The 15,167-nt window shown below is 38.3% G+C and overlaps 1 protein-coding gene across 2 annotated transcripts in view; it reads left to right on the forward strand.

Annotated features, from left to right (window-relative positions):
• Nucleotides 1-6,702: 6,702 nt before the first annotated feature.
• The window catches only part of med24 (mediator complex subunit 24), a 36,182-nt gene continuing 27,717 nt past the window's right edge, over nucleotides 6,703-15,167 (forward strand). Inside the window, exons 1-6 of one of the 2 annotated variants that reach the window (XM_077205951.1) lie at nucleotides 6,703-6,809; nucleotides 7,006-7,152; nucleotides 7,713-7,795; nucleotides 8,034-8,072; nucleotides 8,174-8,247; nucleotides 8,355-8,578. In XM_077205951.1, coding sequence (XP_077062066.1) covers nucleotides 7,023-7,152; nucleotides 7,713-7,795; nucleotides 8,034-8,072; nucleotides 8,174-8,247; nucleotides 8,355-8,578 — 550 coding nt within the window. In that variant the 5' untranslated portion in view covers nucleotides 6,703-6,809; nucleotides 7,006-7,022. The remainder of the gene's footprint in view (nucleotides 6,810-7,005; nucleotides 7,153-7,712; nucleotides 7,796-8,033; nucleotides 8,073-8,173; nucleotides 8,248-8,354; nucleotides 8,579-15,167) is intronic. The other variant, XM_077205952.1, reaches the window with a different exon arrangement.

Below are 15,167 nucleotides of genomic sequence, written 5' to 3' on the forward strand. Positions count from 1 at the left end.
GCCTACCTTCGTGATCACGCAAAGAGGTCTGCAGTGGCGGTCCGTTCAGAATTCCAACCAACATAAAATATAAATAATTACGCTGTGCATGTACAAATGAATGATTTAGGAGGGAAATGAACTGCTCCCACAACGTAGAAAGCAACGACTATATTTGCAGCAATGTTCGGTAAATTCATAAAATGAAACCGGAGAGATAGTGAATGAGTGAATTAACTATGTTCCTAAATACGTAGCTAAATAACTGGTAACGGGATTCATTTCAGTATGGCTAATGTACCCCTTCATCCTACCCTAATCATAGACTAAACCATTCATCAGAAAACACACACAAATACATGTATACGATCTACTGTGTACAGTACACATGTATATATATATATATTTCAATCACACATTACTAACCCTAACCCATACACATAATATATTAATTATGTAGGTATATATATATAATATTATTATTCATAATATTATATACATCAGGTTACCGTAAGTTAGCTAACGTTAGTGTCACGTAAGCTATAGCTGCAATTAACCTATTTTCTTCCAATAAACATTAACTAAAACTGGCTACATAAAATATAACTACTGACTAGTTTCACGAGAGGTCGGCTAATGTGTTTAAAAGTGTTAAAAAATACAGTAATTTCATTAATTTACCAGCGAGCGTACTTCGGAAAGACTGAAACTGAATGGGGTTCAATCATAGACAGTAAAAGAAAAGGGTTCAATGCTGGAACTATCAGTGTTTGGAACGTTACTTCCGCATTCCAAAGTTCCTATGGCGGTCTATGGGAGTGTCGCAACTCTTTCTCTCTTACCCCTTTTCCACCAACAAGAACCGGGTGCTGGATCAGAGCCAGAGCCAAAGCTGGTTCAGAGTGGGTTCGACTGACGAGTTTAATAAGAACCGATTTGCCTTTCCACCGGCTAGAGAGCCACAACAGAGCCAAATCTTACGTCACTGTATACGTCTCATGTTGCCCAGCAACGCTAGTGCGGTAGCGCCAAACAGTACGCCAGGCTTGTTCGAGATGCATCGGCTTCTCGCAGATCGATCTCCGCATGACATCAAAGCGCTGCGATAGCGATCTAAAAGCACAAGGAGTCGTATGTTCTCCAAACACTCCCGCAGCTCCGATCGGTCCGCGCCGCTCCGATGCATCTCGAACAAGCCATCAACAATAACGGACGTTGCAATACTATGGATGCTCATGGGTTTACAAAATACATCGGAGTCCAACGCGTTTGTGCAGCTCGCCGTAACTTACATAGACGGATATTTATAATCGAGCTGCTATTAGCTCGACTAGCTGCTATTTAAAAATGGCGGTCACAAGTTTCTATTCGTCTTGTTGGTCACGGTAACCCCGCCCCCAGCCCCTGACGCAAGTGGTTCTTACTTGGCTCTGTTCTAGACCAGCAATTATTTGGTGCTACTTAAGAACCACTTTTCCTGGTTCGGAGCTGGTGCTTTGCGTGTGGAAAACCAAAGAACCGAATTGAAACTAGGCTCTGGCTCCGAACCAGCACCAGCTCTGGCTTGGTGGAAAAGGGGTATCTATGGCACTGGGCTTTAAACTCGGGGCGAGAACTGGATCTGAATAATTTTGCAGATATTATCGACACCCCTGAAAGCATCTGTAATGGGAGCTTCATTCAAATTTCAAATTAGCTGTTGGTGTGGTTAAAACACCCCGTTTCCAAAAGATTGTTGGAGTTTAAGGCTTCTTTATATTTATTAGTCGATTAACTTCCCTGCTCCCGTAGCAGTTTCAAATCATGTAAAACTAACATGTTTGCAATGTTAACACATTTTACCCATGACGTCTGTTTTCTTACCTGAAGATACATGACGCATAATCTTCTTTATTGATTATGCTGGCTACATGAAAATTCATAAGTCGTGATAGTGTCTAGCCTAGGCTACTGGACGCGGTGCAGCGCGACACGATGATTCATTGATAGTAAACGGATGCCCGTTCTTCTTCTGACGTAGCAGCTACTACACACAACTACACGGAGGACACATCATTTGCACATTTGCTCCTTTGTCCAATGTAGAAAGCCTCGCATGGGGTGGACACGATGTAATAAATTACAAAACGGATGATTTTGTCTTTTAAAGCACAATCTTTGTGACAAATATAGCTAGCTATAGGACATATTATGTAGAATACAAAATATCAGCCCAAATGACCATCACTGAAGATGTAACAGCGTGTAGGCTAATGGGGTTTTAGTGGATAATGCAATGCTGAAAAAATACATTTGCATTTATAGGCTGTAAGTAACTTTTACAATACAATATTATTAAGTCTGATTCATATGAAATATTATTTGTGTGATCAAGCGTTTTAACGGATAAATTAAAATCGCTTTTGTCTGCTGGGCATTTCACTTTTAAATGCATGTTATATATTTAATCATTAGATCCACGGACCTGCTATTTAAAACTTGAATGAAGAAGTGGGAAAATCTGTTGTGACAGTAATTTCCCCAATATTACACAAACTCGCGTATTTATCACGAGGTTGAATCCAGTCATTCCTTCAGCAACGTATTGACGCTTTTCTGTTTTATCATGAATAACGTGACACTTCCATAAGGCGTTGTTCCCCGCGCTGTTTCTCTGCCATTTTCAAAGGCTCATAAAATGTGTCTGGCTTGATACACAGTCTCATGGTCTAACTCTAACGACATCCAAATTTTAAACATATTTTACTGAAGCAATATTATGGGCCTTTAGCCTTACACTTCCTATTTGAGCCAATGCAGATGAATGAGCAAAGTTATTTCCTCTTTTACTGTCTATGGTTATTTCTGTGAAAGACCACTCTGATTGTAAAGCCTAACGTGATTAAGGGCCCGTCCACACGAAGACGCGTTTCGCTGTATAGCCTACGTAGGCCTATACATTTTTTTATCGTATTGGCGTTTCGTCCACACGGATCCGGCGTTTTGGGAGAGTGAAACGACTCGGTTACTAACGTAACCTCGGTTCCCTGAGAGGAGGGAACGAGTATTGCGTAAGTAGCTTACGCTATGGGAAAACTCCTTTTCTCGAGAATATTGAAGTCTTTATGTAAAACGCATTGCAGCTGCACAGCTGACAGCAATGAACGAAGGCAGCTCGGTCATTGGCTGTGCTGCGGCAACTTGCTCGAACCAATGACGGGGCGACTCTGAATGCGCGACCAAATAGCGCGCTTCGCGCCCGCGCGCGTCAGAGCCCGCCAAGATGGGCGTGGCCAAGAGCTATATATTGGGCGCCCCGTCATGAGAGTTCTTTAGGTTAAAATGACTGAAGCGAACTAACCAAGCACAAGCACGGCAGCTTACGCAATACTCGTTCCCTCCTCTCAGGGAACCGAGGTTACGTTAGTAACCGAGTTTAATAAATAAGAAGCAAATATAGCAGCCTATAATCAGGACATGGAGGCGCCGAAACAATATAACTTGCATCGCACGTGAACTGGAGCTCGTCTCATAAATGAACAGAAACACAGAAATATATCTAAGCTTGAAATGTCTACTTTTAAGCAAAACAATTCAAAACGAAAAGAAACAGACAACTCTAATAATCCGTGAAGTGTGCATTTCTCTCTATAGGCACCTTCACAATACTGTGAAGGTGGCGAGTCAGCATCGTCACAGAAAACACTAGTTTATTAATAAACAATTAAAATGTCTCCTTGCTATATTGACACATTCATAATGATTAGGCTATTTGCCGGTTCTTTGTGGCAAGCTTAGCTAACTAATCGAATATCGTGACTCATCCCTATTTTGTACCAGGCCATTTATGGTTTTTCATATTGTTCAATAAAGTTCTTGGTAAAAAAGAAAATAAGCTAGGTTTATGCGCAAGTCTTCTCTGTTTTTAGTGTATTTGTGTCAGAAATAGAGCTGCTCATACTGGTCTGGGCTGCGTTTCCCAAAAGCATCGTAAGCCTAAGTTGATCGTAAAAACGATCGTACGACTGATCTTAATATTATGGTCTGTTTCCCAAAAGCATCATAACTTAAGTAGCACTTGAAAATCTTCGTAGAACGAGTGCTCTGGAGTAATCGTACATCCCCAAGTGCATCGTAAGAAGACAGATTTATGAGGTCACCTGCAGGACAACCGGCAGATTACACTTTTATCTAGATTTAACAGTTTACACTGCAACGTAAGTATAATATACAGGTTTTGATTGTACTTTATTGTACACTTTGTTGTACTCGTGTTTTGTTTAAATGAATAAATGAAATAATTAAAAAGGGAAGAAAAAAATAGAAATATACATCTAAATTAAACGAATGAACAAAAAACAAAAAATCATAAAATAAGTAATCTGGGAAATATGCTTTAAAGACCGGACAAAATAGGGATGAATTCAAAAAAATCTGTCAATGACTTGCTGACGTGCACGAAAACCAGCCATGTATTCGGCATTTCTTGCGGACCTCCTTCCCTGATCTTTGAACACGGTTGCAGTTAGTTTGCAATGTGACAATGTCCTTCCAGATGTTTTGTTTTTCCTTATTTGTATGGTGTCCTTTAAATCTGTTAAAAATAAAATCTTTGTTTCCCTCTATCTCCTCTAAAAGGACATTAATTTTATATTTTTGAAATGTCTCTTCTCTTGTTTTTTTGTTTTTGTTCAGCCATTTTGTCAGCCTGTATAGGTGTTTTATATCCATATAGACTTGTCTTGATTTCGAATCCTCAACAAATGACGATTATTAGGTTAAACGTTCAGAATACGATTCCATATAAGGTTATATTTCAGCACTTCGCGAATGGACAGCGACGCTTAAGTAGCACGTAGAACGCGTTCATGTTAAGTGCAGTTTTGGGAAACGCACGTGGAATTGCGGCGAGGGTTCGTAACCTTGCACGTAGAGAGCGCTCTTAAGAGCTAAGATACATCGTTATCGGGAAACCCGGCCCTGGTTTGTATACTACATCGGTTTTAGTCGGTTTCAGTGGTTTCGTGTGTACGCAGATATTTCTTGAGACGGCGCCGTGATTACGGAATTTTTTTTTAGAACGAGGGATAAAAAAGATCGGATAGGGAAAGCTCTGGCTTCGTGTGGACGTGGCCTAATTGTAGCGAGAACGTGCTACGATTGGTAAGCTGAATGTGGCCGTTATCTGAGTAAACGTGGGTGAAGTCCACTTATTTGTGGATTTGTCTGCACGTCGACGCTAGAAGTGTTTCAAAATCCACAAATGCATGAGGGGATTTGGGGATTTACAAATGCGTGAGGGGGTTTACAAATGCACAAAAAAAGTTCACAAATAAATGCCAGGCAGAGTTATGTTTGTGGTATAAACAACATTTGTAAATATATATTTTTATTTGCAAATCTCATTCTATATATTTGTGAGTTTTATAATTCTTTGTGATACATTTATTTGTGGATCTTAATCTATTTATTTGTGAATTTGATATATTTTTGTGGATCTCTTTACATTTATTCGTGGATCATAATCTATTTATTTGGAATAATGCAACAATTCTACCCCCATAAGTACTGTCACGGGTTGGTTTCAAGGAAGACGGCGATGAAAGTAGTTACGACGAACACAGATCAGACGAACACTACTGGACCCTGAACAGAAGATTGAACTTAAACTTAAGGAACTTAAATACACAATGATGATAGACATTACGACAGGCAGCTGTGAGGAAGGTGATGAGTGTCCATGGAAAAAGACAGTGGCGGGAAACACTGACAGGAAAACACATGTGACAAATCAAAACAAACTGAAAGTCAATGGTGACAGGTAGCCTACAATGATGCAATGATGATGGCACATTTCATGTTATAGCTTCGCTATTAATTAAATCTGAACATTGGATGAAGTCAGTTTAAAAAAGAATGTTTTGATATATTAGAGCCAAAGGGTTTTAGAGAGGGGATTTAGGATATCTCTGTTTTCACTCCACAAATCAGAAAATACTGTCAACAGCCAAAAATAGTTAAATTTTCGCCATTTTTTTTATACAATAAAATGTTGTATAAAATCAGGAAATTATAGCCTATATGAACAAACCCCTTTGTAAAAAACCTTCATAATATAGATAAGAATAAAACTGTAAAGTTTGGTGTAAGTGTTACAGAAATTGAGATTTCTGGCTCAATGTAGGAGGCAAAAAAATCATTTTGAGAAAGCAGCCTTTAAAGATATAAGTTAGGCCTATTGTAACTGAAATCTACAGATGCAAATAGATGAAGTACTCTAAAAGATACCGTTAGAAGTGTATTTTGGATGTTTTCTGTCCACTAGTCTGAAAAACTGATAATAATCTCAAAACTGACAGATGCATGAAAAAACACACAGAATAGCATGATGGGGGTAACATGGTACAATGATGCATTGATGGTGGTATTTTCCGTGATCTGTTGGGTTATTCATGTTATATAGCTTGGCTATTAGCATGATAACTTACTGAATGATTACGTTATCCACGTATCATGTATTTACATCAAAGAAACCCATGAATATGGTATGGTATAATGAAATGACATTATATTGCTTTTAATATAATTCGTTTATTTTTTGTGGTGAAAACGTTTAAACTTACATTTCCAGCGTTTCTCCTCCTAAATCAAAAGTTTAATACAATCTCCCGACCAATAAGAGAACCCGATATCACACTATCCAATCGGATTGAGCTATACTGCAGCAAACAGACATTCTCGGCCAATCAGAGGACGCGATCTTACAGATCAAAATGGCAGCTCTGGGGTGTTGAGAATTTGAAATGAACAAAAACCTGATTCATTTACTGCATTAATTGGAATATTTTGTGGTAAGTAGGAACCTAAAAACAATAATTCATAAATGTGCTTTTTAGCCCATTTGTATATTTGATTTATACACCTTATGTGACAACTATGTGTTATTTTTCTGTGAGACGGTATGAGTAAGTAGGGATGATGTCTGTCGTTCTTCTGCCGTACACAAATGATCTCCATATGGTTGATTAATTAATGTTTGATGTATAGTTTATAAAACAGACAGAATGAAGGTGGTGAATCTGAAGCAGGCTATCCTGCAGGCGTGGAAGGAGCGATGGAGTGATTATCAATGGGCCATTAACATCAAGAAGAACTTTCCCAAAGGAGCCACATGGGACTACCTCAATCTAGCAGGTCATATCTAAATATATCATCTCATATTAAGTAGAGAAATTACTGTATCACACTACACACAACCCAGTTTTAGACATTTGTGAGCAATTAATTTTGCCCACAGTTGAGGAATCATGTACACATCTCTTATGCTCTCCAAGTCGACCTTTTGATCTAAAATAGTAATATTGTGAAATATTATTACAATTTAGTTGTATTTTATTTTCTATTTTCAGCAGCCATTACTCCAGTTTCATATGATTCTTCAGAAATCATTCAAATATGCTACATGATATAAGGCTTAACTATACGTATAATACTTGTTTTCCAATATTATTACATCGTAATTTTGTTCTATATAAAAAAATAAACTGACAATTTTATATGCACCATATGGTACAATATGGCACATTTTATTATTTGCTTTTTATATTTCATATATTTTTTCTTTGTTGTCCAGGTCTGTGTCAGAACAGACCTGCAAGCCTCCTGTTGACAGCAGCTCTGTTAGATAACACGCTGTGATGCATGTAACCTGTCGTGTAGTTGTTAACGTGTGATTATTGTTTCTCCTGATACAGAGGCTCTTCTGGAGCAGGCTATGATTGGCCCATCACCCAACCCTCTCATCTTGTCCTACCTTAAGTATGCTATCAGTTCACAGGTAACACGTACTGCTTGAAGTGCTTGGTTTATCATAGCCTATTATTTGCAACTTTTTTCACAGAATAAATGAATCATGATGACTGTCTGCTTATAGTGCATGTGAACAACAACAGGAACTGTAAGCTTTACTTTTGTGTGATGCTGCATCTACACCATTAGGTGTCAGTATAAGTTCAAGATGAATGCAACAGGCCCAGCAGCTTTTTGACGTGATATTCTCTCTCTCCCACCTCTAGATGGTGTCATACTCCAGTGTGCTGACAGCAATCAGCAAGGTTTGTGTTATTTTGTGTTCTTTTATTTTATTTTAAACATATTATTTTTAGACTTTTTTGACTCAATTTAATTGACTAAATTTCCATTTGTCTATCCACAGTTTGATGATTTTTCACGGGATCTATGTATCAAATCATTGCTTGAGATCATGGACATGTTCTCCAACCGACTCAGGTAGCCATCCATCAGTCAGTCGCATCAGTCCATCTAACAGTCAGTGAGATGCAGTTTTCCTAGGACAGAAGTAATATGTTTTTCTCTCTTGTGTTTCTTTCCTGCAGCTGCCATGGAAAGACAGAGGAGTGTATAGGCCTGTGCCGCGCAATGCTGTGTGCCGTGGTTTGGCTCCTGCAGGGCTGTGCGTGGTACTGTGAAAGACTGCGGGAGTCCAGCGGTCTTCCTGCAGTAGAAAACAGTCTGAGAGCCTGCCTGGAGCGCATGAACAATCTGTTACACAGCACCAAGAACAGAGCCCTGGTGCATATCGCACGCCTGGAGGAACAAGGTGTGTGTGTATTTACTAAAAATAATTAATAATTATAATGATCTCTTAATGATATACTTGCAAAGATTTTGTATAATTAAACAACAGTATAAATAGTGTCAATTCAATCTATTTGGTGCTCAGTCGTTCATGAACAAATCTATCTTTTCTTTTAAAGTTTATTTAAAGCTACAATATGTATTTTTTTTCGCCGCTAGGGGTCGCTAACTTCTTACAATAACAAAGGCATAGGTTGATGATGCATAATTCCAGCGGAATTATGGAACTTGTCGTCAAGCTGATGGATCTAATAATGTTTATGGATGAGTGAATACATTGATGTTTTTAACATGACTGTGGTATGAAGCAGGGTGCGATTGCTAATAAGAGACAGATATCAGCGCCACATGCGAGTCCCTCGGATATAAAGGAATATGGAGATTTCATTCTACCGAACTACCCGCAAGTGCTGTATTAATACTCGCACAGGTCAGTTTATTAGACGAGTAAAACTTGTGAGGTAACGCAGTGCTGTTTCACTTGGTCTACACTATCACACTGCATTTGAGTGTGTTGAAAGTTATAATGTTATTCTATGTGTTAGTTTGTTGTAGAGCCCGACCGATATGGATTTTTGGGGGCCGATACCGATAAAAAAAAGCCTGATACCGATATATCGGCCGACATTATTTATGTGTACAGTAGCAATATTATTTATGTCTATTATAGTACAGTACCAGTCAAAAGTTTGGACACACTTTCCTATTGGTGTGTACAATCTTTTGATGGGTACTGTATATAGAATATACATGATATACTTGCAAAGATTTTGTATAATTAAACAACAGTATAAATAGTGTCAATTCAATCTATTTGGTGCTCAGTCGTTCATGAACAAATCTATCTTTTCTTTAAAAGTTTATTTAAAGCTACAAGATGTATTTTTTTTCGCCGCTAGGGGTCGCTAACTTCTTACAATAACAAAGGCATAGGTTGATGATGCATAATTCCAGCGGAATATACAGTATTTAAACATAATAAATATATAAACGTTTTGCGATGATCACTCAAATGTGGTGATCAAACACTTGTGTGACAAAGATATGTAATGGAGGCAGGGGGAATGATAGAATGAGAATGATACATTTGAGCTGTAACCAAACTAGTTTGCATTGCATGTTATATTATATTATATTCTAAATACTGTTGCATAATCTTCACTAACGACTTTCTTTTAATTTAGTCACGTTATATAAAACAACTTGTATCAATAAATATATCAAAAGTGTCACTGACATTATCTTCTATTTTTAGTCTTAATTCCTCTAATCTCTACCAGTGGAGGAATAACTCAGATCTTTTTACTAAAGTAAAATGTATAATATCATAATGAAAACGTTTTTAATTACATAATGTACAGACTTTTATACTATTTTAAATAAGTAGTAAGCTAAATGTACCTACTAAACGTGAAACTAGGCTACTCTTAATGCAAAATTGCCCTATATAAAGTGTTATCATTATATACATTATTAGAATATTGCTTGATGTTGTAACGTAGCGTTATAGGCAGAATGCGCTGTAACACTGTGTCTACACCGGACGCCGCCGTTATTGCGCGCGTGAGTCGCTACAGCTGTTTACCCCAAACGCGGAAAAGCACCCGTTACAGAGCAGAATGGGCCATCCGTTTACTGTCGGAGATTTGTCGCTCGCGCCACGCATTTTAATCAATGTTTGATCAATCAATTGCCTGGATTAAATAAATAAGTCACAAGCTCACACAACACGTGACAGAGGCTGGCATCAGAGAAATCAATTCAGTGAATTCCACTGCGCAAATCAAAAGTAATAGTCTACTACCCACTGGATGAAGAAGGGTTGGCTCTCAACAGAACATATAATATTCATTTTATTTTATTTTTCGTGTTCGCATTTATGAGGAAAAAACGGACATGACAAGCTCCGAAAGCGGCACTAAAGTGCTTTAAAACTTTCACATAGACCTCGAACAGAAAGCACAAAGCCTTTCATTAAAGTCAATTTTGTTTTGTATTATTTATATCTTAATTTTAATCAATGTTTCATCAACCAAATGACTGGATTTAATAAATAAGGCAATGTTTTTCTAACCCTATTAAATGTTTGTCTCACGGTTTATGTAAAATTCTTAAAATTCCACTGATTTAATTATTAATATAATAAATACAACAATAAATTCAACTAAATGAATAAATTATATCAAATTAAATCAGTATCAACAAAAGCCAGCTTTGCACTGCAGTGGCACAAGCAGCATCTAAATATATTTAGTATATAGATATTATTTATAAACTGTTTAATGCTGATCAGATGTGGCATAAATGCAATTACAATGGCATTGATAATATTATGAGATAATGTTTTAAATAAAATAAAAATTCAATAGAGAAATATTGGTAAAATTGTGGTAAAAATGAAGTTGTGCTTTTAAAGGCAAGGCAAGTTTATTTATATAGCACATTTCATACACAATGGTAATTCAAAGTGCTTTACATAGAAGAAATTAAAATATCAAAAGAAATAAGAATAATTAAAACAGTTTAGAATAAAAAGAAAGTAAAATACAGTACAAACAATCGGACGAACAGTGGCACAGTGCTCATTCATTAAATGCACAGCTAAACAGATGTGTTTTGAGTCTGGATTTGAATGTGACTACTGTAGGAGCACATCTGATCTCTTCTGGAAGCTGGTTCCAGCTGCAGCTGACATAGTAGCTAAAAGCAGACTCGCCATGCTTAGAGTGAACCCTTGGTATTTCTAGCTGATGTGATCCTAGTGATCTGAGTGATCTGATGGGTTTATACTCCGTGAGCATATCTGCAATGTATTGAGGTCCTAGGCCATTGTGTGATTTATATACCAGTAATAATACTTTAAAATCAATCCTAAATGTAACTGGGAGTCAGTGTAAAGACCTGAAATGATATGTTCATATTTTCTTGTTCTGTTCAGAATCCTAGCAGCAGCGTTCTGTATGAGCTGCAACTGTTTTTTGGGAAGGCCAGTAAGGAGTCCATTACAATAATCCACCCTGCTGGTGATGAAAGCATGCACAAGTTTCTCTAAGTCTTGACTGGAAACAAAGAATCTAATTCTTGCAATATTTTTCAGATTATAGGATGCTGATTTAGTTATTGTTTTGACATGACTACTGAAACTAAGGCCCCATCCACACACCTCCCGTCCAGACTTTGCACCTCCCGTCCAGACTAAAACGGCAAAAACTAAGGCCTAAAACAGAGAAAGTTAAAAACGCTGCCGACCCCGTTTTGCATCTCCGGAGGCCGTTTTAGTGAAGGCGGATCAAAACGGAGGACTTTAGAAACGATGACGCAGAGGTAGGGCTCGGACGGTTACCGCGGTCACGTGACTCCAACCGCGGGTCTGAGCTCGTCACCGTCATCACCGCAAAAAAAAAAAAACATTGGCTTGCACATGTGTGCACGTTGTGTCTAATTATATAGATTCATTGATTCTAATGACATGGATTATGTATAATGACATTGTGTTTTACATGGATTTAAGGTTTTCTAAACAAAACTTATCATCAATAGATGGAGCACATCCGACCTTTCGCGAGTTGGGCAGCTATTATTTCATCCGCAACCGCATCACAAAACTCATCATCCATCCGCCATCCATCCGCCAATGTTATATTACCAATGTTCAAAACCGCACCCGCCCACCATCCGCTGATTTTTTTATGACCGCTGAAGGTCTATGACTATGGGCGATGCGAGGCGCTGCTGCTGCGAGGCTAAGCTCCTGGCTCTTCTAGAAAGAAGACTGATCTAATGCAGCAAAGATATTTAAAGGCTAAAGTCCCTAGTAGCCTATGTTGTATCCACAGAATTCAGATCGGCGCACAGGCACAAAAATAAATAAATAAATAGCCTAAATAAAACGCACATCGGCAAACCTGACCTTACCTGACTGTAGCCTAAAATTTTATCAATTCGTTTTGAATTTTGTTTAAAAGTAGACATTTCAAGCTTTCTACTTATTTTTAATGTCTGTGAGGCAAGTAGCCTATACACTGAGTTTCGGTTAATTTATGAGACGAGCTCCAGTTCATGTGCAAGAGCTCGCACCGGCGCCTCCACGTCCTGATTATTTGTCTGCTATATTTGCTTCTTATTTAATAATTCCCCGCAATTGGTTAATGAAACAGTGATTAAAATTAAGATAGAATTTATACAAAACGAAATTCAATTTAAAGAAAGGCTTTCTACAAAACTTAATAAAGTGGTCAAAATCATGTCTGACCCATCTTATGATCTTACTCATGCTGTTCACTTTTCATATAATCAACATAGATTAAATAAAAAAAAACATTATATTATGTAAACATAATATCTAATTTTTGTAATTAAGGAATTGTTGGAAAAGGTATTCATCTTTCATTTCCAATTAATGTATCTGAGCGTATTTAAAGCGGTTTACCGCTATACCGCGGGAATTTCTTGCTTTTCAACCGTGGTTAGAAAAAATCCATACCGCTCCAGGCCTAACAGAGGCTCACGCTCGGCTCTTTGATTGGGTGTCATACAACGGGAGAAAACATACATCAACAGCCTGGACTACCAGTTACGTTAGTGCAAGAACATTCTGCATTTTACAATACTATAACTGCCTACATGCATGCGCTGGAGGCAAGCTATTATTTGAGCAATCTGTGACAATTCCTGTGTGCAGCGGCAGTATCGACCGTACATGGAGCGTCAGTTTTGGGTTAAGCTGGGAAAACCAGCGCATGGTGGGATAATTTTATCTAAAGATGCACCGATTACAATTTTCTAGGCCGATTCCGATTTTTCATGAGTTTGGCCTGCCGATACCGATTTTAGCCGTTTCCGATTTCATTTTTTCTAACCACTTTACAGCAAACACTAATATTTATTTTATATCTTTTCTTTAATAGAACATTTTACATAGAACATAGAACATTTGAACAAATTCAATAAAATAGAATTAGGGCCTATATAAATGATTACTCCTGGTGTGGGAAATTCACGCATTGTTATGGAATGGAAGAAGCATTTTCATTTCCATATATTCAACTAAAAAAATAAAAATGATATATTTACTTATTTAGGAAACTAAACTTCTGTATGAAAACAGGTAACGGCAATAAAATAATATATAAATAGCAAATAAAAATTAAATAAATATAGCCTTGCAGTATAAAGATGTTTCTCAAAACGCACACACACACAGGCCTATTGCAATCACTTGTACATCAATGGCAAGTTTTATTTCGTAAACAGTTGTTCTCTCGTCTGCCACATGTCCAGCCAGGCTAAACAATCACTGTAATTGAGCGCGAGCAGCGCAGCAAAAATAGACTCTGCCCCAAAACATCGCTTCACTGCTGCTCACGCGACGCTCCTGCTCGACGCTCACGCGCTGCTCCTGCTCTCGGTGTGAATGCACTCATTGATAACATGCACGCCAGGGAAAAAAAGACTGCGCTGCTCACGCTTGCGGTGTGAAATGGCCGTAATTCACGAGGTTTCCTTCATGTGCATTCCGTGTGCACGTGTGGTGCTGAAGTTGCGCGATGTAATCATGCGGCGCCAGAGTGCATTTGACTGGCAAAAAAATCTAAATATGTAAGACCGATCACGTGAAAATCGGGCCAATTTCGGTCACCAGCCGATCAATCGGTGCATCTCTAATTTTATCAATGAAGTTGTGGTTCCTGAGGAATGGTGCGAAAACTTTCGAATGTCCAGATCTGCACTTATCAACCTCAGCGAAATCTGAGGAATAGTCAATCTGTTTCCTGTTTACACCGGCATGTGTAGGTGAATGGTCACGTGATCCGCGTTTTCAGTCGTTTAAAGGCTGATTTGCTGCGTCTGACCTACGGTTTTCATTTATACTTCTGTGTCGTTGTCCGCGTTGACGCGCAATTATACATGCAGAGGGAACATGTCAAACCCGAGGGAGGGGTTCTAGCAGACCAATCACAGCGCTTGCGTCCGCGTAGAACTACTGCGTTGTTAAATTTTCAGAGAGGTGCACGTCAGGGTACGCCGAAGGGTATGCGCGCTACACAAAGCCTACGACGTAGCTACGCCGTGAGTTCGACGCAGAAGTATAAATTGGGCTTTAGGCCCTGTCCACACGGAGACGCGTTTAGCTATATACGTAAAAAAAAACTTATCGGATCGGCGTTTCGTCCAGATGGATCCAGCATTTTGGGAGACTGAAACCGCTATTTTTTGAAACCGGGTCCCAGGGTGGATAAATCTGAAAACGACACCCTTGTGTTTTCGTGTGTACGGCCAATACGTATATTTTGTGAAACGATGATGTCATCACCCCACGTGTCGACTAGTCAGACACGCTAAATCAGTTTCAACAACTGCAAAAAACAACTTTATTTATTATTTAGGCCTACTTTAATGTAGGCTATTTTTATTTTATTTCTTTATTTTAGGCTACTTCTTTATTTATTTATATTTATTTCTTATGCTATGATGCTTGTATTTTGTCTGATTAAGACATTTCGTATTTTGTAGGGATGGGCATTTCAAGCAAAAATAATATTCGATGATCG

The sequence above is a fragment of the Siphateles boraxobius genome, unplaced genomic scaffold (assembly GCF_051911475.1).
Source record: "Siphateles boraxobius isolate OS27281-9 unplaced genomic scaffold, OSU_SipBor_1 55, whole genome shotgun sequence".
Taxonomy (NCBI): domain Eukaryota; kingdom Metazoa; phylum Chordata; class Actinopteri; order Cypriniformes; family Leuciscidae; genus Siphateles; species Siphateles boraxobius.